We start from the raw sequence: 24851 nt of genomic DNA, 5'->3' as shown, positions 1-24851 counted from the left end.
CCCAGTGCCGTACTGAGCTGCAGGAAAGGGGGAAGCTTATAAGGAGCAGTGGAGAGCCACAGAGCAATGCGGGGCCTGGAGTGTGCCTTGTGTCACACAGCATTTCATCTGGTAAATGAAGTCGTGTTCAGTGACAAGCCTGAAGCAGAAAGGCTGGGAACCAGGGAAAGCAGGCAGCAGCTTGCATCTGGCTGACTGGCAGACATCCTCGTGGGCAAGCAGGAAAGCGGCACAGCTGGGATGAAGGGGAATAGAACTTCTTTAGGGAACAGAAAACTGCACACCAGCAGATCGCAGTACCTAATTGTGAAGCCTTGGATAGAGCAAAGGCCAAAAAAGACTCCCAGAGGGAGTGAGAGAGGAACATGTTCTCTGAACCCAAGAGGGGTGGGAATCTGTCAGCCTCTGACAGAAAACCAAAGCAGCCTGCCACAGGGAAGGACAGCACTTTGTGAGACTGTTACCCCTCAGATCACGTAGGAGCAGGTGGCCTTTAGGGTTTGTAGCCACTTCCTTATTCCTCAAGTTCTTCCTAGGCCATAGTTTCATGATCTCCTTCAGCTTCCTGTGTTCTCCATTGCAGGTGTCTCCAGCTCCGATACCAGCCCTGAGCGCAGCCTTCAGTGCCTCAGCAGGCAGGCTGCATGCAGAGGACAGATTTCTGATGTTGTTTGCTGCTCTTTGGAGCAATGTTGCTGGAGAGGCAGCTGTTACAACGTGTGGCACGCAATGACTGACTTTGGAGCTGGGGCTTACAGTGCAGACGATGCGTCAGTGGCTGGAGAAGTCTTCCTGCATGTGGCAGCAGGAACCCAGGGACACCCGTGTCCCTGCTACCTGCACACCTTTGTCCACAGCACACTGCAGGCTCTGGGACCTTCCAGGTGAGCAGCAAGGCCATGCAGTGGCACTGCGTGTCTCACCGGGGTGCTCTGTGGCAGGAGAGGGTTCCCCAGGCTGTTTGCAGGCAGGGGGACGTCAGCCTGGCCAGAGTGGCAGCTCCAGGGGAATGGTGCGCCACAGCTGTTCAGCAGGAGCACAGCAGAGACCTTTATTTCACAGCCAACCTGGCTTTGCCTGTTTGCAGGGTGTGAGGCTATTACTTGATTCTCTGAGTGGCTCAGCAGTCTTCAACATCTGCAGCAGCTGAAACTTCAGGAACAGCAGTGGCAGCACAAGGCCGAAAGCCTTGGCTGTCCTCTCAGACAACTCGAGGCCCAGGCAGCAGCCATCAAAGGAGTTGGTTTCGTTCACAGACCCTGAAGTCACGAGAAGTCCTACTCCTTGAAGAAAAGGTACAGTCTGAGAATTATAGTTTGTGTTGGTCTTGGGCTGTCAGGACTAGCTTAGCTGCCAGCCTGCAGGCCTGGGACAGACCACGAGGGAGTTAAGAGCCAGTGCTTTCTGTGGTTTTGAGCATCTTTCCTGAAGCACTTTAATGCTGGAATTAAATAAACTGAAAAAACAAGTGACCTGGGGGTGGGGGAAGAAGGGAGGTGGAGAAGAGGGAAGGTGGTGGTACTCCAGTGAGGGAAACACCTCCTTTTTCACCCCAGAACAACGAGCCTCTTCTGGAGTTTCTGAGTTGCCTGGCCACTGCCTCCTTTCAGGAGCAGTCCACAGCACAGGCACTGATTTGCTTGAGGACGGAGCTGGAAGGGCTGTCCTATTATACGTGACCTTTCTGACTCTTCTAGTGGGCATGTAATCTCCATGTTCCCTGCAGATCACCTCACTCACCAGTTTCCTAAACTGAATGCCTCCAGTACAGGGACTAGTTGCCTGCAGGCCCCACAAGAGTGGGAAGCATGCCTAAAGCAGAAGACAGCGACCCAAGGCAGGCAATGCTAAAAAAACACAGTGTAAACAAGGAAAAATCAGAAAGCTGTTGCTTTACTATAAAAGTTTTGAAAATATACAATTCCCACAGAATATAAGCACCACTGTGAAATGGGATTTGGGTGGAGAGTGAGTAGGTAGCAGTGTTTCGGCTCTGCGGGTGGTAACAATGTGTAGAGAGGATGCAAACATACACTGGGCTGTGGATGCAGCTTTCCTTAGGAACTGTGTGGCACCTGTGTGGCCCTGAGGAGGATTTGAGAGAAAGGGCTAATACAATCACAGCTGGGGACAGCGATGCTTCCAGTGTCAGCCTCCTGCTGAAAGCAGGAACAATAGACTCAGGAAGTCAAAGGGGAAGAATACAGGACCTGGAAGATTTCCAGCTGACAGGATAGAAGGGAAACACGGGGAGGAAGGGATCACAGGACCTATAAATAGCCGGACCCAGTGAAAGCGCTGAGACTGAAGAGGAGAGATTATGGGTCTCTGCAGAGAGGTGCTGAGCCACCACGCTGCTTCTGGAGAAAGGACATCGCAAGCTGCAGCTGTAATTACATCAAACTGCAGGACTGACAGCAAACCATGAACCTGTGCAAGGAGGGCTACTAGACAAGGGAAGGCAGGGTGAGACAGCCAGTAAGATGGATGTGTTTGAAGCAACTGAGAAGGTGACTGGGCCTAAAGCTTGGCTTTGAAAAGTTCACTGCAGCCATGCCACTGAGTCAAGATATCCCTAGGAAAAAAAAAAAAAACAGCTGGTCTTTTAGAGCTACCCCCTTCCCTACCCTCACCCCCACTTTCCTTTCAGCAAGAATTTATTAACCTTGTCCAGAAACACCCTCTCATATTTATCTGTTTGCTCTTCTTAGGTAGGCTGATAAACAGATTCACTCCCTTGCAGCCCCTGAGCCTTCCAGCTCCTTGCAGCCTGGAAATGAGTGGCAGCACAACACTTGGTTGCAGGTTTTTTTTTGTTTGTTTTTGTTTTAAATAGGTATTTCCCAACCTTATTTCCATAGGTAAAGCTGGAGTTTGTGGCCCTGGCCTTGTCTCAGGTTCAGCTCCATGACCAGCATGGAGCGTCCCTGCAGCCAGCCTCTGTGCAGTAGTTACTTAGGAGCAACTACCCAACACTCTGAGTGGCGTGCAGGCCCATGTTACCTCCAGCACCAGCTTTCCTCACGAGCAGAGGGGAATTTTGCAGACTGTTGCCCACGAGCAAAACGCTAGCAGATCTAGAAATGTGCCTGAGGCAGCCCCAGTTGTGCAGTTTGTGCACAGTCTGAACTTCAGTCAAGGAGAACGCGCCTGAAATAGCAGAGATGAGCACCCCACGGCTGCAGCCACAGGCTAGGTCTGCAAGCAGGGCAGGAGCAAAGGGCATCCAGAAGAATCCAGGGCATCCAGAATGGGTTTTAACAGCTCTGAGGGGTCCCAGTGCAGGACTGACATCCACTCACACCTGCTTCAGTGCTTTGTGCCAAGCAAACCAGCCACAATGACACAGGGAATGGGGAAGTGGAAATGGAAAGCAAACTGAAGCACCAACGGCCCCAGGCTCCACACAGGGCTGTGGGAATGCCACCAAGAGTTAGATGCTAACCACAACCCTCAGCTGCTACCGCAGAGCACAGCTGGCTTGGGGGCTCTACAGGGTCCAAGGCCCAGATTCTGCCTACAGGGCAGAAATGTTATTAATGGGTTAAGCAAGCTCAGCTTCTGCTTTGGGGAAATGGGTGGGATCTGCCATGGAGAATCCTTAACTTCCTCTTCCTAGAAAAAATTCATCATCATCATAAAAGCCAAGCTTTGCATGATGCTTTAGAAATACTTTCCCAGGAAGATGTCAGAACTAAATTAATTATCTGCCAACCACAGACATACAAAGCTGTTCACAAGGAATGGCTTTATTAAAAAAAACAACTAGATAATGTTTTCATTCTGTTGTCCATCAGCCACAGAGGCACATCTGTGTGTTTTTACAGAAGCTCTGTGGGAAGAAGAGGCTTTGCTGACCTGAAGGTGAGGCACAGCTATAAGGTCACATGTGCAACTAGCTCTCTGTTCATGCAGAACCTTTGGCATGGTATGGATAACAAGTTTCAACTAGAGCCTTTGTGGTTAAAAAGAAACCTTAGCTTTCCATAGCAGTGAGTAAGTCTCCAGGCAAATATTACATTAATTTAAGACCATTAGATGTTCCCCACCACCACCACCCCTCCAGGGAGGGCTTTATTACACAGGCTCTCTTTTTACTACTCCATTTGGTTTTGGGTATCCATACCAAAATTTATGAGGTACATTCCAGCTGAGCAATTCTTTATTCTTGATGCATTTTCCCCTGTCTCTTACTTCAGCTTTTGGCAAGAATTCCTGATGTGCAAACATTCTTTAGAGGACATGTTCACATGAAGTGTGGCACGTCACTATTTCTGGAAACCTTCAAGCAGCCCCCTGTGATCAGGTCACGGTGTTTTCCTAGGATAAACAAGTCTGTTCAGACTTTGTCCTGTGGAATTTCAGGTTGTTTGTACTGTAACCAGGGGTCCTGTCCACTGGCCATTTCTGTCCTCACAGCAGCTTCTGGCCACACCTACCTCCACCTCTAATTATAACCTGATCAGAACTTTGGGGGAAGAATTGAAGTCAAGCTTCTTGTCCTTCCTAACTCCCTCTTAGATCTTTGGTTTGACCCTACTTGAAAGGCTAATCTTAGTCCTTGAAACCATTCAAGCTAACAAGGTAAATTTCTGTATTTAACACAAAGCAGGTTTTTAATCCTTCACTCTTTATCTCTTATCTCAGGCCTGGCACATGTTCTTTACTTTCATGTATATTAGAACAAAGCAGACAGCAAAACATTTTTCAGCTGGAGAGGTCAGCAACTGGCCCTTACTGCCTAACACAGCTGATATTTTACCTGGGACATGGTACTAAAAGGAGCACCTAGATCTTTGAATCAAAATGCCTATACAATGACATTTCTCGAGTTGTGGATCATTGCCCATGCCAGACTATATTTCACCCCACCCAAGGTGCTGTAAACAGCTCATTTCTGCTCTCATTAGCAGTCAGGCAACACACTTTGTGACACTTTTTAATTTCCCCTAGGTTAATGGTTGAATCTGTCCATCCCCACCTCGAGTCCACACTTGTTTAACATCCTTTTTGCTTCACTATCTGCCAACATTCTGCAGTCACTTAATCCCAAGTGCTCACCTCTGAATTCAAAACTTCCTTCTTTGTATCATCCCTTTCCCAAACAGCTCTGCAGCAGCTAGCACCAGTGGGAGCGAGTGGCAGAGACTTTTTTTTTTTGGAGTCTGAGTGAATGAAGTTCCTGAGGTACTAACCCAGAAGTTCACTGCAGAAAGCTCCTACAAGCTCACACTGCATCTCAGCAACAGCTTCAAACAAATGCAATAAGTAGCTAGTTTTTAGTCTTTTGAGTTTTATACCATAAATGTTTACTTTTCTTTCTGCTTTCCTTTAAGCTCCTTTAAGCTTTTGGGCTTATTCTGTATTGGAACATGTCTATCAGCCATATACCTTTGACAAATGCTCATGTTTGAATACACAAAGCACTAAAATCTGGACCTTACTTTGTCTCAACAGCCTCAGAGACTTTGAAGGGCAGAAAGGCAGGACAGAGATTGGAGAGGTCTTCTCTTAACTGGGCATATGTACACCTGAAACAGATTCAGGACCAGAAAAAAGCTAGTCCCAGTATGCTACCAGACATTCCTCTTCCACCTTGCCAGCATGAACAGCTAGACAGTGCAAGATAGAAGCCTTTCTCCTGTCCCTAAGTCGTGTTATCATGCATTTCTGGTGTTATCCCAATAAACCGGAGGACAGTGGGAGGGGAAAATCCAGGCTTTTGAAGTTACACCTTTTTATCAGCTGCCTTACCACAGGAGTCACCAGGCCTGAGGTAAAGGACACTGAAGATTTCTGAAAGATTTGAGAGGATAAACAGATTTCTGCCTCAGCTCAGCAAAAAGAGGAAGCAATGCTACAAGTTCCCTACAGCCCTGCACATCCAGAGTTCCTTGAACAGGAAGCCTGGGGGCAGGGCAGACACCCCCATGCTATGGATGCACATGTTGAAGCCCAGGAAGTCTTTGTCTGTTGTGAAGAGTTGGACATGTCATGTATCTCCCTTCACCAAGTGCAAGTCAGGAGGATCTGTTCTCTTCTGCACTTTTAAATTCCTATAGTGCTCACAGTCAGAAAAGTCTTACTCATCCTTCTTTATTTATTAGAAAATCCCTACAGGTCTAGGCATTTAAAATGAAGCATTAGTTACATGGAATACATGCCCTCAGAGTCCAGAAGGTGTTGGATATACTGCAAAGGTGGAGTGGAGCCAGCAGTGACCCAGTGACCTCTGCAGGAGATGCTGGCATGGCTGAGACACTAAAAGGGTGGTAGCAATCATGATCCAACCTTCTCAACATAGTTAGCAGGATAGAGTCCAACGTGGCCAGTGAGAAGTCGGCCCTTGCACCAGCCCTGCTCATCTTCCTCACTTATCTTCATTAATTCTTCACCTACAAGCAAAAACAGATATTAGGAAGCAGCCTTGGGAAAGGGGAAAGGTAGAAGAGCATTTGTTTTTTTTCTGAATTGAAAAAAGAGTTGGTCTGAATCCCCACGCTTTTTCCCTTTATCACACTATCATACTGCAGTTTAATCCAATCCAGAGTTACAGACCTCTTCAGTATCTGTGATCAGTACCATCCCCTAAGGCAAAGGAACTTCTGCTCTTCAACATCAGAAAGTTGTTCCCAATATTTCCACCCAACCTTCTTTTCCCCAGAGGAATGTGCCTATAAGCCAAAAGGCTCAGAATGCTCAGGGATCCTTTTTTTTTTTTTTAAAAAAAAAAGTTCCACTGGAGCAGGTAGGAAGGAAATGTAAAAAGCAGCTAAGCTCTGTCTGGAAATACCCCAAACAACTATTCCATGATGAACTGTCTGGCTTGGCCAGAAAGGCATGGAATTAACTCCTTTCCCAGACTATGACCAGGAAAGGCTTTTAACCTCCCCGTATCTACTACAGGAAAGGGCAGAGGGGTCCCCTTCTGTCAGTAGAAAGTCATACATCTGCCAGAGAGGGAGGTCTACTGCATCAGTAAGCACATCCCACACTGGCAGAGGCTGGGAAAGAAAGTCATCTGCTGTTAGGCTTGAGCCCTGCTGGTCCTTGCTTGTCAGAGCAGATTCAGAAAAGGGATGACTGAAGATAACCAGTCATGCCTCTATTTATCAGCTGACTAGAAAGAAATAGCAAAGAGTCAAGACCCCAAAGAGTCAAGATCCAGAGCACTCATATTTTACAGCAACAAGTTAACATTAGGAAGTTTGTTAGAATGGTTACACCACAGCACAGATACTGGCCTCAGGCACAAGTCCTTGCTACTGAAAGACAGCGTCTTTTAAAGAGGGGTGTACTTCTATAGCAGACACCACATAGAAGCAAGATTAGAGACACTCAAGATCCAGATGTCCTCTTGAATTTGGAGGAGATGGCACATTCAAACTAAGTGTATAAGTTTAAGTGATGGAAGAAAGAAGGGGAGGGGTTTATTTGCTTGAGCATTCTCCCTCCCTCAGTCCTCTCTGCTGGGAGCCAGGACACCCATTCTCAAGATACCCACAGTTTGCATAGCTGTTTCTGCCAGCTGAACTCTGCCTTCAGTAGTGCATGGCAGTCAAATGGGCTTTCTTCCCAGAGTATCTACCTTCTGGTTACTTCAAAGGACAATCAATATAGGTGGTCACCTTTCTCATACTTCAGAGAGGAGTAATTTATATCAGTGACAAGGGAAAAACATTTAATAAAGAATAAATGCTTTAGGAGACAGCAGGCAGGATCCACTTCACCACTTGGGTCTGCTGCTTTCCCTACACTGTAACCAAGACCCAAGCAGATTTTGTGGCCTCGCTGTCTTTTGATCTACAACAGGTTGAACTGCCTGGTGTATCATCTGCCTCAGCAGTTGGCAGTGGGTCAGGCCAGGGAAAGAAGAATAATTGTCAGTTTTCAAGTGGACATCCAGTTCTTAAAGTGTTTCAATCATTCACTTGGCTCAAGTGAGGACAGCAAAAAGTTAGTGAGAGGTTAGTGCTTCTGTACCTGCTTTAAAGCTCAGCTCATCAGCCTCCTGTCCTGTGTAATCATACAGTGCTCGTACCCGTACACCTGGTACCTTTAAGTCCTCCTCATGCCCGTTGGCATCCAGGCACTTCTTTGGAGTGTCCTCATCTGACCACTCCGAAATGTCTTCCTTTCCCCCACTGTACATGTGGAAGCAGAGAGGAGACAAGATGGTAGTTAGGATCATCTCTCACCCACCTCCTCCTGAATCACCCACCACTCTGACCCCTCAGAGACTTCTATGCCACAGAACGAAGTGAAAGAGACCCTAAAGCCAAGTCAGGGTGAATGGGACAGCAGGACACCAGGAGATACTAGATTTGGTTGAAAGCATCCCAGCATTAGAGCCCTGAGGGCTAGGAGGGTAACTCATTCTCAGCGTTTCCACACATGCATACTTTTCATGACCTCATCCTATTCCAGCAGACCATCTCACTCAGGGAAGGTCAGTCAGTCCTAAAATGGAGAGCCCAGCTGTGTCCAGAGTTATTCCCCAGCCAAGAACAGGACAGACAGGGGAAAAAACAGGTCTCCCATCCCAAACAGATGTGGCTGGAATGCCATTTTCTGAGTGAGAAGCAAGAGCAGAGGGGAGGAACAGTAGAGGACAGGCACCTGGAACCCAGAAACCCCCAAAGAGGCTACGTTCCATACTAACTTCACAAATGTGGGTGCCCTCAGGCTGTCATAGAAGCTGTTCTGCTCCTCTTGATAGGAAGACCTGTGGAGTGGCAAATAGGGCCCCTGAATCCAATAGACTGTAATACAGTAATGGCCTCGAGACACCCCTATGTTCCCCTTCTTTCCCACCCAGTTCACTTATGCCAGGGTTCACCATTTAAGGCAGGATGGTGACAGCACTGCAGGACACCCTATTCTCCCTATTATATATCCCTATATCCTATTATATCTCCCTATTCTCCTGCTTGCTTCCTGGCAAGGGAAGCAGCTGTACCAAGACTTGTCAGGCAGCACTCAGCACCATGCCAAGGGAAAAACAAACAAACACTAATACCTTCATTTAGGAAACAGTACAGTTAGCTCACAAGGTCGCCAGTTCCCAACTCTCTTCACCTTGTCTGGGTGGAAGAGAAGGTGTGGAAACACCTGCCACAATCTTGCACAGCATTGGTCTGAACAAGGCCAGATCTCATCACTAGAAGAATCTTTACAAGGGAGGCCCCTAGTGAGATGCTATCTAGGAGAATGCTATATAGGAGACCAAAAAGAGCTCCCCTAACAGCCTTATTCTACCTTGTCCTGGGCAAGGCCATGGGGCTAGAAATAGAAACAAGAAGTTCAGATCAGTCCTGTCAACCCAACTCATTAATTACCCTGGGCAGGGCTGTATGTCTCCTAACAGGATGTATCCCAGGTTTCAGTCCTTACCCTCGCCTCGTCTGCAGAGGGGTCTGTGAAAGAACACCATCCCGTGCAGGCAAAATGCTGGTCAGCGTGACATCATCAGCCATCTTACCGCTCTTCTCCTTCTTGGTGATCGGCCGCTGTGTTTCCAGGGACCATTCCTGTTCAGGGAGAAGTAATAACACCATCAAGCCATTAGGATATGAGAGCTCCGGGCTCTTTTCTACTGGACAGTACAGAAGTGTAATAACACAAGTCATGCTTCAATTGTGGCTGATCAGCCACGTGGCCTTGCAGACAGAGCAGGCTCACTCCTCTCGAATCCTGAGGTGCAACAAGAGGGCCTATGGGAAAAGTGACAATAGGAGCTTATCCCAGGACCCTGAGAACCAGTTCAGCTTCCCTGCTGTTGCAGCTGGAAGGCAGAGTAGTTGCAGTTCAGCAAGGTTGCACACATTCCTTTAAGGAAGTGAAGGGACTGCAACCCCAGAAGTCTCCGAAGATCCTAATATAATGAGTCTGCTGAGCAAAGAGCCTCACTTCAAGGCCAGAGACACCAGCATGGTTTAGCCTAAAAGGACCAGATGCCAGCTCTCAGAAGCTCTTGGAAAGGGAAGGAAAGAGGTATGCCTGACACATCTTTCCAATGCAAGACTAGCAATCCACCAATTTCAGGAAAGCAGTTAGATAGTGAGAAATTATAATATACTCTAGAATGCTTTGTCACCTCAAACTGAGGCCAATTCATTGCCATGCCTGGCCCATGAGTGTTGCGCCACCACTTCAGGTCTTCCTGGTTGTCTGCAGCCATGATGACTTGGTAGAGATCACGATACAACGCTTGAAAGCTACGACCAAAAACAAACAGAACCATCAGGAACCAAGTCCCTCAGTGGTTCCCCAAAACCTAAGTCAAAAAGAAGAGCATAACCTCATGCACAATTACATAGCATATCAAACCCCACAGAACTAAGGGTGCTAGCGGGGTGCAACGCCTGTTCAGCTCAAGAAAAACAGGGCCACCTTCACAGAGGAGTCAGTACAGCAAGTATGGCAAGCTGTTTGGTGTGATAGTAGCTAACATCTGCCAGTTCCCAGCATAGCTCAAATGAGTATCAAAAGGGCCTGGCACATTCTTGCACATAAGGAAGTGGCTCAGATTTGTTAACCTCCACCTCAACGCATAGGAGCCCAGAAGAGTCTACCTCCCTGTGTAACCCCTATTTCAGGGCAACTCATGGGCTCATGATCATCTTTCTCTCAAGATGTCTCTACTCAGGACAAAACGGGTGTATTTACTACACATACAGGAATGTGGCTCCATTGCCTTCCACAGACTGGGATTACATGACACTGAGGCACTTCACAGAACAGAAACACACCCATGGGTCAGTACTGGAAGACAAAGGCTTCAGAGGCAGAAAGAATCCTCTGTGGGGATCCTCCTGCACTGGTCAGTCAAAAAAGAGACTGAATGCCCATTCTCAATCAGAAGGGGAAGGAGCAAAATGTGCCTGATGCAGCTCCCTTTCACCAACACCAGAATTAGACCCCTTTTCAGTGCCCAGGACACCCCAGGGTAGAGAGCCTCCCTTCTGTGTCAGGGCTGGTACCTTTCACTGGTGGAGAGGTTGAGATGCTGGTGCAGATTCAGGAACATCTCCTTAAAGAAGCACAATCGCTTGCGCTCTGCTTCTTGACAGCCCTCAAACACTTGCTCCATGTCCTCCATGTAGCGGGGATTGTAGCGGTTCAGCTCTTCCAGCATCTTCTCGTATTGATCCTTGCACTGTATCAATGCAGGAGGGGAACAGGGGTGATATGTTGCTCTGATGTCAAACCACTGACGCTCTCCCTACTCAGGACTAAGAAGTTTTTCCCCCTGCACTGCTGAACACACAGCACAGAAAACAGATAAAGTCCCACAGCTGGTACCCAAATCCATTGCTCTCCTAGTATCTTAAAAGTTCTTCCTTCCTTACCACCCTCCTCCACAGAGGTCCTTCCACACTCACTCCTGTCAGCAAGGAAGCCACCCACATTTGGTAACCAAGTCTTCAGCTCTGCAGCTCCCTCCCCCTGCAACCAGTCCCCTACTTTTTTTTAAATATATCTATAAATTAAATTCTACTCAACACCAAGGATAGACCCCTCACTCAGCCTTCCTAAAGCTTCAGTTTAACTCACTAAAACTTCAGAACAATGCAATCTCACACCTCCTTACAGCCTCCAGCAGGAGCAATTTCACTGAGTGACAATGCAGCCAGTGCCTTCTCCTTGGAATTCGCATCCTTGTGATGCGTGTCCATTCAGTGCTCACCTTCTCAGCCTCCTGAGTGCACTTCTCTACACGCTCCTGCAACTTGCGCAGCTGCTCCTGGGAGACCGAGGAGTCTGCCTTGGCATGGTTCTCCCTTGTATGGGCTGTTTTCTCCTCCTTCCGGGCTGCGTGGTAGTTTTTCTTTGAGGTCTCTACCTGTAGGAGTGATGCAGACAAGGTGATTCTGTACCATAGATCTTCTATTCTTCAGAGAGAGCACATTAACACTTTGTTACAGTCAGCAGCAATTGTTTGAGGACAAACAGAAATGCCAATTTGATGTTTAGCCAACCATGGGAACAGGTATCTCCAGATAATCTTGTAGTGTTAACCTGCCATGTAGGAACACCAAGCCTGTTCCTAAACTTTTCTTACACAGAAAGGAAGCTGCAAGACCGAGACCAAGAGCCCAGCTAGCCATCCCTCCCTCTGTGGCACTCCCTACTGTGGCTAGTGGCACCCACCTGGACCACCCTCACCCCTCCTTCCCCATTCACACTTTGCTCACATCTTTCATCTTCTTCACCCAGGGCTTCTGGGCCTTGCGGAACCCATCCTCTGCCTCCTTTGTCTCCTTGAAGCCCCCAATCATCTGCTTGTGGTAGGCCTCCTTCTGCCAGGCCTTGATCTTATCCGAATCTTCGCCAGCCAGGTGGTTCCGGACATCTAAGTGGATTTCACTAAGTCTGTCTGCAGCTGTCAGGAAAGCATGCCAGGCCTTCTCCAGAGTACCATACTGGGGACCTGCAGGAACAAGCACCAGAGGGGCTCTTCACCTCCTGCCCACAAGAAAAAACACTCATTTTCCTCCTCCTACATTCATCTATCACTTTGGAGTCACTTCCACAGCTCTGCTCCATCACATAAGTCAGCACTGACTGGTCTCCACTCAGTCCCAGAAGGCAGCGCCCAGACTGGCTGTCACAGCTGGCCAAGGCAGGCATTTAAGATGGGCGATCTGCAGCTCGATTTAAGCTTTGGACTGGCCAAGGACTTGCGACACTAAAAATATTTTTTGTAACCGAACACCTGACAATGCAGAGGAAGAGGAAGACTTCTAAAAGTAAATCAAAGACCTGCCTACAAAAACAAAAACAAAACAATGCCCAAGAAATTCACACCCCCCTTTCTGGAGAAGAGCAGCCTGTCCCGTCCCCCCCAAGGAAACAGCCTCACACCTCAGTACGATAGAGCACTCCAGGAATACAGTGCAATTACTGCATCCTGCTCATAGCCCAGCCTGCCAACTTTACCTTTCTCCACATTGGTCCTCCACTTACGGGACCACTCTGTTAGCTGCTGGGCGTAGTTCTTCTCTATCTTGGCTCGCTCCTGGAAGCAGGAGATCAAGTCATTGCAGAGCCGGTAGCCATCATCCACACGCTTCACTGTCCGCCTGTAGTTTCCAGCCTGAAATTTCACACATTGTTATTTATACTGCACCTTCACGTTCCTTCAGCACAGACAGGAGGAGGTCGAGCAGCGCACTGGGAGGGAGCGCAGACCCTCCTGGAACCTGCAGCTGGGCTCAGACCCGCCTCTGGTGCTCTGCCAGGCAGAGCAATGGAGGGTGGACGCCAAGATGCTCTTTGCCTCTCACAGCTCTGAGCAGTGTCAGCTGAACAAGGAAGTCTCATTCCACAGCATCAGTGGAGGAAAGGGTTACTCCTCCTTGCAGTAAGACAACACGTTACCGAACCACCCCACGGCCTCTCCCTTCCACTCCCCAAGAGCGCCATGTCACCCGTGAACCTGAAACTCAACCCTTTAATTCCATGGGTGGGAGGTAAGACATTCCTTCCTACCTCCCTCACACCCCAATTATCCTTACCTCCCAGAAACTGCCCCCAGGAGCCTCCCCGCCAGCATCATCTTCTGATGACATCGCCCTCGTTTTCTTGCAGCAAGGAATTTTTGCAGATTTCAGTTAAGCTGAGGAGAGAGAAAAGGGATTTCTAACACAGCACTGGCCAAACCTCCTTGTAGGTGTCGATCTCAAACTTCAGCTGAACAGATCCTAGAGACAGCAGTGAATCCAACACTTCTCAGCAGCACCAGCCACCCCTGCAGAGATCCCTTTCTTAACCGAGGCCCTCAGGAAGGCAGCAAAAGCTACAGAAGCTGAAGCAGCTACAGCTATTTGAAAACTTGAATCACTTCGAGTCCTCCATCAGCAGAGATGACTCCGGTTTCCCGGTGTGAGTCAGGATTACAACAACTGGCTGGAGAAAACGAGGCCGAGCAGTCAGGCATGTTGTGAATGGGGAGGAGCCCGATAAGCTGCCCACCACCTGAGCTGGGCTTGAGCAGAGCTACAGGAACACGCAGAGGCACATGGCACTGCAGCATGCATGCTGGTTACCCAGCCACACGGCTTCCCTAAAAACACTCGAGTCTGTCACCTCAGTAGGCTCAAAATCTAGGCTAGAAGGTGAAAGGTGCTTCTCAACCTCTGTCTCAGGACTTTGGCCCATTCCCTGTACAAGCCTGTGCTGCTGCTTTGCTCCTGATGCTGTGTGACTCTGAAATCCCTGGGGAGAGGCCCAAGGATGCTTTTGTGCAGGAATGAGGAATGGAAAGAGGCCCACACCAGTTGCTCCTGCACAAACCCACTCCCCTCTGGGCAAGCCTGGGTTAACGCAGCATAGATGTCCTTTGCTGCCACTTACTTCTCCTCTTGCACATTCCTAGTTATAAAAAGCTTCCCTCACACCCCGGGGAGGTATCTGCTGGTTCTGCCAGCCCACGGAGCACACAGCAGAAATGGAGATCAGGTCAGGAGTGCCCGTCTCCCACCTCCTGCAAATCCTTCTCAGCGTGGTAGCTGCGGTGCGAGCCACCTCACCAGCACCCCAACACAGGCTGCAGGAATTTCCTCCGTTTCTTCCAGAAACAATTGGGCTCTGTTTGCCCAGCCTCACATGCTGTTGACTGTCAGAAGCACATTGATGCCGTTCCTCTGGGTTTCCCCAGAAGGCTGGAAGTGCTGACCTCCAGTCACACAACCCAGCTGTTAAATGCGACGTGATGCTCAGGTGCACAAGCTCAGAAGCCTGAAGAACACCTCCACTCATGCCACCAGCCGTCCTCATCCTCCCTTAGCAGGCTCCAAAGCCATCTGGTGTGCTTCCAGGGCACACAGCTCAGCATCGCCCCCACTAACCACTTACCTGAGAGGGAGACAACAGGGGAGCAACAGGGAGCTGGCAAGTATGTCCCAAGCTCTTCAGACACCTTACAACAGACTGGAGGAGAGAGAGAGACAAGCAGTTACAGTGCTGCTTCCCTGCAGGGATGCTGCCTCTTCTGACACATCCCAACCCCAGGGCAGGGATAGGGGTGTCCCCCTTCTGCCAGCTACTAGGAGGGGCACCCTCTGATATAGCAGCTGCAGCCACCGTGCCTCCGAAGATGCCACGTTCCAGCACGTAGGAGAGATGCCAAATCCTTGTGTCACAAGACCTAGCCCCAGAGAAAGTTAAAATAGAAACTATTTGGGGCGGCATGACAGCACTGTGCGGGAAAGGTGGCAGCATCACAACAGCTGAGCAAAGGGAACAGCCCAACGCCAGCAAGGCCTAAAATAAGCACACCCCAGGCACGGGTTGGTGGGGCCTGACCCCCCTCACTGCACAGCGGCTGGTAGGAAAGCCCACTGCCTCACACAGACATGGCAGGCTTCAAGAAAAGACGGGAAGGACAGACATGGGCTTCTTCCCATCCCTTTTCCCTAAAGATGAAAAGGAGACAAAGGACTCAGTAGTTCTACATTTAAAACCAAGCTTCTCCTCGTGGAGACACAGCTCAATTAGATGTCACCCATTAAGGTTGTATCACTTTTTCCACCCTTCCCCCCCACACTGCCCCCATCCCCACTTCTTTATCGGGAAGCACTGAATCACAACCATGCCTTCCATCTCTGGTTTCCGATTCAGACTGACTCCAGCGTGCTAGAATTCAGGGGTAAATGCGGAAAGCTTGTGTGTCACAGAGAGCTTGTTTGCCTGGTCAGTCGGTAAAGAAAGGAGGAACCCAAACCCATTATTTCCACGATAAAATAAGGAGGCACAGCTCAAATTTCTTGGGAGTTACAAACGCAAGTAACTGGATTTACTATCACTAAGATTAGCAGGCTCTGAAACATAATAGTAGCTGCGCTGGATCAGACTAAGGGTCCTTGTCACCGCATACGCTTCACAGCCAGTGGCCAAAAGCAGCTATTTTTTCCTTGCTTGGAGAACAGAGCAAGCATACATGATGCTTCCCTGCGTACTTTCCAAGCCTCTAACCATTTGTTGACAGGAACTTCCTGAGCTGAACGTGGCACCTCGGAATTCAGGAACACCCCATGAATTTCCCTTCCGTTAACTTCTCCACTCTGCATCTGAACACACGGGAGTTTTCAGCATCAGTAACACATGGCAAAGCACCCCACAGCTCGAAGCTCTACTGAGACCACCACCACAGGAGCTGGGTGGTCAAATCAAAAAATAAAAAAAAGTAGTTTAACATTTCTACAGGTTAATCTTCATGGCCCAAGTAGCACCCAGCAGAATAGGTTATTTCAATAGCAGTTGTATAGACTTCATAGAAGTTTAGATAAAAGGGTCCTGGTAGAAGCAAAAAGGTCAAAGAACAAGGAGGACCCTTTTCTGCCAGGCTTTTTCTGGACTTTACATACTCCATGAGCCCATGTCAGTCAGCAGATCAAATTGGATCTGCGTGCAGACACGGGGATGGTACTTAGCAGCGCACACGGGGGCTGAAGAACAGCTGCTGCTGTCACCCTCAGCCCAAGAGGAGCAAATAGATTGCCACTCCACCCCCTCACGCCTGATTATTCCCCAAACATCGTATGTTTTGGGAGCTGCCAAGAGCTTGAGACCAGGGAAAACGCGAGTTTGCCAGGAAAAGCAAACAGATGAGTGTTACATGTGCCAAAGGCTGCTCTACAGCAAGGTGGGGAGATGACAGTACTACCCTGCGTCCTGATGGAGCAGGAGCCACCGTGTCATTCAGGAAGGTTGGCAGAGCCTGTACAGGATGAGCTGCAGCTGTGTGGATCAACACCAAGACTTTCTGATGCCACTGCCGCCTCTGCTAAGAGGGGACCAACGTTAAATTTGCAGAGCAGAGGAATGTTTTCTCCTCCTGCTTCCCTCATCCATTTCTTACAGTTGAGTTCCTGCACGAGGAACTCCCCCAGGAAGCAGGGAGAGCACCCACATCTCCAGTCACTTCTCTGCACAATTACAGATGAGAGCACTGTAGACACAACCAGCAGAGACAAGTAGACAAAATAAACCGTACAACTGAGATTTACGCAGACACAAGCCTTGCTGCTAATAGTGTTTTAAAAAACAAGTATTCCCCTCCATCCCCCAAATATCTGCTCTCTTATTTTGACCAATATAGTAAGTTATCCAAAAAGAGCTCTTGGCCTTCAGCTGCAGAAGGGCAGAGTGGCTCAGGACTGATTCACTGGTGCTGAGCTCCACTACAAGAACCGCCAGAGCACTTGTCACAGCAGAGCTGTTTCAGCCTTTAACCACATCCATCTCACCCCTGCTCTGGTCTGTCACATCTCACACCACAACTCCCCACCCTCAGACCGGGAGGTCAGGCTAAAACCCTCACTTTCGTGTGCATCTGGCACCACACCACTCAGCAGGCCTTTTTGCTTCATGTTTACACAACATGAGTACAACAGGGTCCTGATCCACAATTAAAGCTTCAAGGCCAGATAGTAATAAGCACCCTTGACTTCAGAAACTTCTCCCTAAGGCACACAAGCCACAAAAATCCTCTTCCCTCTACACCGCACTCCAGTGCTTCCAGACTCCAAACGCCCAAGGCATCACTTCTGTGCATTGCTTGACCGCCTCCCGAGACTCCCTGTGAGCAATTGTTTCCCTAGGTTCGCCAAGAACCAGCCTCTGAGCTCTACAAACGCTCAAAGTGCTGGTGCATACAGGCCTGCAGGAGTTCTTCCACAGAAACAGAGCTTGTACAGTGCCAAGCAAAGCCTCCTGCCCAGCAGAGTCCCTTTTCCACCTTGCCTGAGTACAACTGCAAGCACTGGACCCAGGCAGATGAAGGAAAATGTTCAATTATATTTATCAACTAACTGGGCTTTGCTGATGGACATTTATTATGGACCAGTTCCTACAGGGGTGTTCAAGACAAGCTAACCAAGAGTTTCAATCAGGAGCAGGCTAACTCACTTCCACCTCAGGACAATAACACCTCAAAGCAGCAGCGTGCCATCTCTGCAACCAGCCCGTTTGATTCCCAAAGAGTCACTTTTCCTGTACAGCAAGCAGTGGGAGAGGTTTTGTTTTCACTCCAGGGCGCTTCTGGTGTAGGCTGCAGATAAACCCTTCAATCTGAACAACCCGAAGACACCAAAGGACAACAGTCCACCCTCCCCTTCCAGAGCGGCTGCCATGAGAACACCTTTTTTTGGTAACTTGTTGTCAGAAAGGAGCTAGAGCTGACACTAGGAAGGCCCCCAGCATAATAAATGGGCCTGGTACTGGTACAGCAGTGCTGGGAAGGTGCCTGATGGGAAGAGTGAAACAAAGCATGGGACAAGGTTTCCTCTCCAGCCTCATCTCTACGTGTGGGCATCCAACAGCTCTGAATTGAACGATGCCCATTAAGGTGCTCTCCACTGCCATTACACAGGGGCACTGATGGTTACAGGTGGTCACCTGCCAGAGAGAGGCCAGTTCTCTACAGCTAGAGGAGCACCAAGTGGCATCAAGACCCTCCAAAAAGCCTGTGAATCTGAAATAACTTCTACCCAGCAAAACATCCTCCAAGATGCTTACCCTCTTGCTGTGGTCACACCCTTGCTAGAGTCACCTGCCATGGGCCTACAAACCCATGTTTCTCAGCTGCTCCCTGAAGCCTGCCGGGGCTGCCTAGTGCAGTTTAGAGATCTTTCTCTTTCTCCAGGCAGGGAGAGGTCAGAGACATCAGGCAGAGCAGTAACTGCACACAAAGGTCACTTCAGCTATGTGCAAGCCTCTAACAGCAGCTTGTCTCCAAGACAATGATTCTCCAGAGACTGTGTGGCTGTCCCCCAGCAAAATTCTCAATGGTTATACCAAAGTACAAAAATACAGACAAGATCCTCCTCTGCTTAAGGTGCTGACCTCCTGAGTCTAAGTGCTGCTTCAGCGCTCTCTCTAGTTTCAGGCCACAGCTTCCTTATATTGGTCTCCTCCAGATCCAGGCCAAGCTAATATCCTGCAGACATCTCACCATGCCATAACCCCAAGTGGTTCTCTTTTTTTTTTTTTTTTTTAAAAAAGTGTTCAGACAAAATACTTTCCATATTTTTTTAGCTATTCCCTATCCAGTTTGCAGAGGCCAAGGCTACAGGATAGGCTTCTGCCAACACGTCACTGCTGATCTAAAGGTTAGATTCCTGACCAACATAGCTGTACCAGGCAGAAATTGTTTCACCACAAAAAATTGTTTTCCTTTCCAATAGGATGTAGATCTCCAGTATTAAAGGAGGTTGCAACAGCAGGCCCACTTTCAGTGTGCCCACTTCCAGCCAAGCTTTGAGCAAATAAGTTGTTTTGTTTAGATCTGTATGTGAACAGCAGTGATCCAAACAGAACAGAAGGCCCCATCCTCATCCAGCCCAGAGTAAAGAAAAGAAATAACAGGGTGGTGCTGCTGTTTGCTTTTTCCCCAACCTCAGGAAATTGCAGTAGTTTCTATCAATGGAATATTCTCCTCCTGTGATTGAGTCACCTTGTAACCCCCAGAGCAGGGATCAAGTTTACTTGAATGCATTAAGGAACCTTAAGGGAGCAGGCTGCAACCCAACAGCCTTCAGAAGAGCCGCAGGCCACTTTGCACCGCTCCAGCACCAAGCCTCTGGCAGTTCCCTGACCACTGTGTGGTGTAGTGCAGCAGTGTCTCCAACCAGGCTCCTCCGCCCCTTCCATTGGGAAGGAACACTTCTTTAACCCAGCTGCAGTTCTGCATACCTCTATATGCAAGGAAGCCCTCATGCAGTTTCACTGAACTGTCTTCTAAAGGAAGGGGGCAATGGGAGATGGACTTGGCAAATATTCATCATGTAGACAAAGTACACAGCAATCATAAGCACAATGATTTCAAGGTAGTGTATTTCTTCCTCTTTATCTCTCAGACTTCTGGTTTTACTTGGTAAACAGTAAATCAGCTTTTATTAGACAGAATCAGAATTATTTAGGTTGGAAAAGACCCCTAATCAAGTCCAACCACTAACCTTAACGCTGCCAAGTCCACCACTAAACCATGCCCCTACATACCACATCCACATGTCTCTTAGATACCTCCAAGGATGGGGGCTCCATCACATCCCTGGACAGCAATTTTTTTTCAAGGAAAGCTGAATGAGATCAGACTGAGTGCTAGAACATCTCTTACAGTAAAGGGAAAGCAAGAGGTAAAACATCACACATGCTGCTTCTGTTTTGTGTTGTGGCTAGTTCCTGCACTTAGATGACAGCAAAGCTCTTTGGCAGCTTTTGTTACCAGAGATAGGTTCCCTCAGCTGCTTCCTCACAGGAACACTTAAACGTGAAGACGCAAGCATAAGGCAGCCTTCGGCACCACATGAAGTGGCAGAACTACAGGCAAGAGGTTAGACAAAGTTATTTTACACAACCGGAGTGTTTTTTACATGCCTGGTCCCAGAAAGAACGTTTGCTCTGTGGAGTGTAGAGAACACTCAGTAATTTGGATTCCCTTCATAGCATCTCCTGGTCCAAGCAGCGGTAAGCAGATTCCATTGCTTTGTAGAGAGTTTATTTGTAAAGGTACCCTTTGTCTTTTTGACATATTTCCTGGAGATTGCACAGATAAGGAGGTTGAAAAGGGCAGCCATCAGGAACTATCCTGCACTGTGATTATTCATACCTCACACATTCATCCTGGAGGTCATATACACTACGTCTTGCAGCAGCTTCTGTCTACTTTCAGTTTACCTGCACAGAATCCGGTCCTCATTTTCAGTATTGTCTCTTCATCCCTCTTCAAATACATTTTTGAATATCAAGCTGAAGAACACGTCTATTAATATCTATATACTTCATATTCCAGGTGTTATCAACAACACTCCAAGAGGCTACAAAGGAATGTGTTACTCAGTCCAAAGGGCACATATCACAGAAGAAATTTCAACTGCTGAGCATCACTGGAATGTCATTTGCTTCCTTAGCCCATTGGCCAAAGCACAGATCTCAGTTTCTAATCCTCAGGACCCAAACAGACACGTGAGGGAAGAACACCAGGACCTTTTTTTAAAATCAATGCACAAACAGAGCAATCCAGCGGGCATTGTTTCCTCCCTCGTGGCTTCTAGAAGCAGCTCCTATCCCACAGCTCAAAAAACTGTTTTTGCTGTTGGTTGTATTGGGGTAGAAGCCTGCTGGTGTCAACACCAGGCTTTCACAGAGGTTTCCAGGCAATGGGGTAAGCAGTGCTGGTACAAGAAAGGGCTGATTAAGGATACCAAGAAGCAAAAACAAGCATCTAGAATTATTCAAGAAGTGAAACGTGCTCATTGTCTCCAGGTCCTCCAGGAAGGTTGCTTGCCCTTGTCAGGGTCGGGTAAGAAGCCCACCTCACACTCCTATACTGCAGTGCTGCAGCCCATGCAGCTTGGCAGGCACAGGAGCAGGAGAGGTTTGGCTCAGCAGCAAGGTACTGAGGCAGAGGAGGAAGTTCCTGTCAACAGACAGTCATCTACAGTGACTGAAGAGATTGACCAGATCCCCAACAGCCTAGGAGAACCACATCTTCCCACAAACAGATGAGACAGCTTGGGCAAGCTCGTGGCATGGACAGGGCAGAAGACTTACTGTCAGCTGTGTTGTCTGCAGCAATTCTAACTCCCCTAGCCTGCAAAAAAGCCTACCCACAGGTCACACTGAACAGTCCTACTGTGATCGTCAACTAGGAGAGCATAAAATCCCCCCCAAGCCTAATGCCTCTGGATCCAGGCCCCTGGTACCATGGAGATCCCTCACACGCCTCTTAAGCAAACTACAATGCCTACTGACAACCACTAGACTGAACACACAAATTCCAAGTGTCTCAAGTCTGAAAGGCTCCTTCCCATTGTGCCATTCACAGCCAGGAGACACCACTGAAGGCAGAAATATGATTAGGATGCCAGTCACACACGTTGCTTCACAGCATTACCCAGCTTCAGCCCACATTTCAGCTGGAAGGGACATGAAACTCTTGTACGAGTCACTGAAACAAAGCTGGGTGATTACAGCGGAGGGCACATCAGGCTCTTTGCATTCACATTACACTTTCTGCTGGAAAAATGTGTGCCCAGATGGTCAGAAGGCATTGGGATGTTAAATTAGTGTTCACTGTGCCACAAGGTAGCTAAGCTACCTCTTGAACATCTTCCAAACTGCTCCAAGGATGCAAAGCTCTCCTGTTACTCTTCAAATAGAAGAAGCCCAAATTCTCCACAAAACCCTCCAGATACACTACTCACTGTTTTCTGTCTCACCCACTACAGCCTTTAGATTAAGACTAAGGCTTTTTTTTTTAATCTCTCTGACACAGCTCCCTGTCATACAGCACCATCTACACCCATCATGCTATGTCAGTATGATAAAATAGCTTGCCCGATCAGAAAGCCTGTTTTAGGAAGATAAGAGTGCCTCAAAGGGCTTAAACAGCTCTCCCATTGTTTAGAAATTTCCCCATGAACTCTCATGAGCAGCCTAACTTCACATATTACTGATCAGCTGATGGAAAAAAAAAAAAAAGAGGCAGTTTATTACTGCTTTCTAATCAAGAGCATAGTTTTTTCCACTCAGGCTATAGGCAGATACTTTTGAAGTCTCCAGTTCAATTCCTGGATGCCAGCCATCACATGAACCAAACAGTTTAAATAACAACAACTGAATAATCTCCAGCCCTCAAAATTGCCAGAATAAGGATATTTGCCACTCTGAGATACAACATTTTTAACAGGAGTTGATCTTGCCCCTAGTATAGGGCCTCATCTGTTTCTGTTTTACAGTCATCTTCTAAGATTAGTTGCATTACAGATATACCTGACTGCTCTGTTCAATCTTTATATGTGCATATGTATACATATAGATTTTTAGGGGTGGTGATAGGTTGTAAGCTCATGTTCATCTATGGAAGGCCCCAAAAAGTCAGGCTAGTTCTTGTGTAATCCATAATGACCTAGAATGATTAAAAGCATCACTATCCTGACAAGAACTGATTTTGGGTCCACGAGGTAGTCAGGCTTTTGCAATTTGGTTACACGCAGCCTGCCAAGGACCTGCAGCATTTTGGTACAGCCAGCTCACACACAGCCCTTACTCACTGAAGTTTGATAGTGGAGTTCCAGATGAGCACTTATACCTACCAACATGATGAAGTTGCCACCCTTTAGAACCCGAGAAGGAAGACAGGCCTTAATAGAACAAGTACTGGCAAGCCAGAGAAGCACAAACTCACAGGTCAGGAAAAAAAGAGCTCAGAAAACAATGCAACAATACAATACAGTGGGCACAGCACAGGGAAGGCGGCACACAGCTAGCTCAGCTCAGGCGCTCGTTCTGTTCCAAGCTGCAACTGGAAGTACGATCTCGTAAACATTTTAGGGAACTTCTTGCGAGGCACTATTAATAACACAAAGCATTGCCAAAGCAGAACACGCTCCGTCTCACACGGAGCATGCTGTGCACTTCACAGAAAGGTGAATCCCTCCCGAAAAGAATGTGCTCGGTTATGCAACACGCAGGGAGCAGCTCCGGTGTGACTCCACCCAGGGACCAGCTCACACCTGGAGCTGGGACCGGCCAGACCCTGTCATTTTAGCCCACACGCTGCAGTCGTGCATTCTGCGCCCATTACGCACTGAGCTTCGCTTGGATCGCCGTGAGGCTTTAGTGACTTCTGGGCAACATCTGAATCCCAGGGTGGAGCAGGAGGCTCTGCTAGGGCTTCACAGTGCCATTGATTACTGCCATACCACAAATACCTCCGTGCAAATCAGATCGGTGGTGGATTTGAAGGGGAGGGAGGCTGATCTCCCACCACAAGAGGCAGAGAGCACCCACTGGGTGCAGGGTGGACAAGGAGGCCAGACCACGCCGCCAGAGGTGGTCGGCTCACCTCGTCCTCATCCCCACGCCTAGGGACAGCTCAGGGCTTGAAGAACTGAAGCAAGTGAAGCACACAGAGTTGGCACAAAAAGCAGCGAAACTGGTTAACGCGTTCGGGCCAGGCAAACTTCGCTTATTGATCGCCCAGCAGAGATGGCAGATCCCTCCTCCTGCGAGCGGTGACAACCCGCAGAGCGAGCGCCGGGCGGTGAGGCCCACTAATACCTCCATGTTGAGCAGCTTTCGCCTGCCCCAGGCTGGAGAGGACACGGTAACCCCGGCGTCCTACCCCAAAGCCGGGCACAGCCCCCACAGCCCCCCCAATCCCCCGACACCAACCCCAGGGCTGAGGGGGGAGGATGAGACAGCCGGGACCGCCCAGCTCACACCAAGGGGACAACGACCAGACCCCCTAGGACCCATAGGGCAGCCCCCAGCCCTCGGGGGAGCCGCTTTGCCCCTCAGCGCTGCCGGAGCCGCCACAAAGGGGCCCTGAGCCCGCTGAGGCGCCAGCCCTGGGGGGGGGGGAACGGGGGCGCCCGCTGAAGGTCAGGCTGGAGACCGGGCTGCGAGGGGCACGGGGCGGCGAAACCCATACAGGGGGTGTCCAAACCCCACTAACACCTCCCGAGGAACAACCCCGGCCCCTCCCGGGGGTCTCAGCGCCGCCCCCTTTCCCCGAGGAAACTTTTCCCTCGCAGCCGCGCTGCCCACCGCGGGCAGGAGCCTCCAGGACCCCCGGCTCCTCCCGGAGAACAGGGCCGAAAGCCGCCCTATAGCCGGGGTGACCCCGCTGCTTACCTCGCAGGCGGCTCGGCCAGGCTCGGCTCGGAGGGCAGCGGCCACCTGGGAGGGGGAGCGGGCCGGGCCCTGCCCCTATTTCAGCCGCGGGACGGGACGCGGGGGCTCCCGCTCCGCCTCCAGCAGCTCCCAGCGGGGCGGGCCCGGCCCGCAGCTCGGGGCCGGCCGGGGGTGGGGGGCGCCGCCTGCTGCCCGCCCCTCCCTAA

General features: G+C 49.2%; 2 protein-coding genes across 4 annotated transcripts in view; one reads left to right on the top strand and one right to left on the bottom strand.

The window, feature by feature from the left end:
• Window positions 1–3606, top strand: part of CSTPP1 (centriolar satellite-associated tubulin polyglutamylase complex regulator 1) — a 96153-nt gene extending 92547 nt beyond the window's left edge. The window contains exon 11 of the transcript XR_011097074.1: window positions 584–3606. The gene's annotated coding sequence lies outside the window, so the exon portion shown is untranslated. The remainder of the gene's footprint in view (window positions 1–583) is intronic.
• Window positions 3607–6080: 2474 nt separating this feature from the next.
• Window positions 6081–24799, bottom strand: PACSIN3 (protein kinase C and casein kinase substrate in neurons 3). Of its 3 annotated transcripts, XM_068683752.1 has the most exons (12): window positions 24646–24799; window positions 14860–14934; window positions 13521–13621; window positions 12943–13099; window positions 12198–12433; window positions 11690–11845; window positions 10983–11158; window positions 10097–10217; window positions 9394–9530; window positions 8663–8725; window positions 7984–8144; window positions 6081–6395 (listed from the first exon to the last, which is right to left on the bottom strand). In XM_068683752.1, exons 3-12 carry the CDS (start codon window positions 13572–13574, stop codon window positions 6280–6282), a joined length of 1377 nt encoding a protein of 458 aa, XP_068539853.1. In that variant the 5' UTR covers window positions 13575–13621; window positions 14860–14934; window positions 24646–24799; the 3' UTR covers window positions 6081–6279. The 3 variants fall into 3 exon arrangements, with proteins under 3 accessions (XP_068539853.1, XP_068539856.1, XP_068539854.1); XM_068683755.1 differs by lacking the exon at window positions 8663–8725 and having other exon boundaries at window positions 24646–24798; XM_068683753.1 differs by lacking the exons at window positions 14860–14934; window positions 24646–24799 and adding an exon at window positions 14092–14252.
• Between the last annotated feature and the right edge of the window lie 52 nt (window positions 24800–24851).

Source organism: Anas acuta, chromosome 5, assembly GCF_963932015.1.
Source record: "Anas acuta chromosome 5, bAnaAcu1.1, whole genome shotgun sequence".
Taxonomy (NCBI): Eukaryota; Metazoa; Chordata; class Aves; order Anseriformes; family Anatidae; genus Anas; species Anas acuta.
Note: the sequence above shows the minus strand (reverse complement) of the source record. Positions and strands in the feature narration are given on the sequence as shown.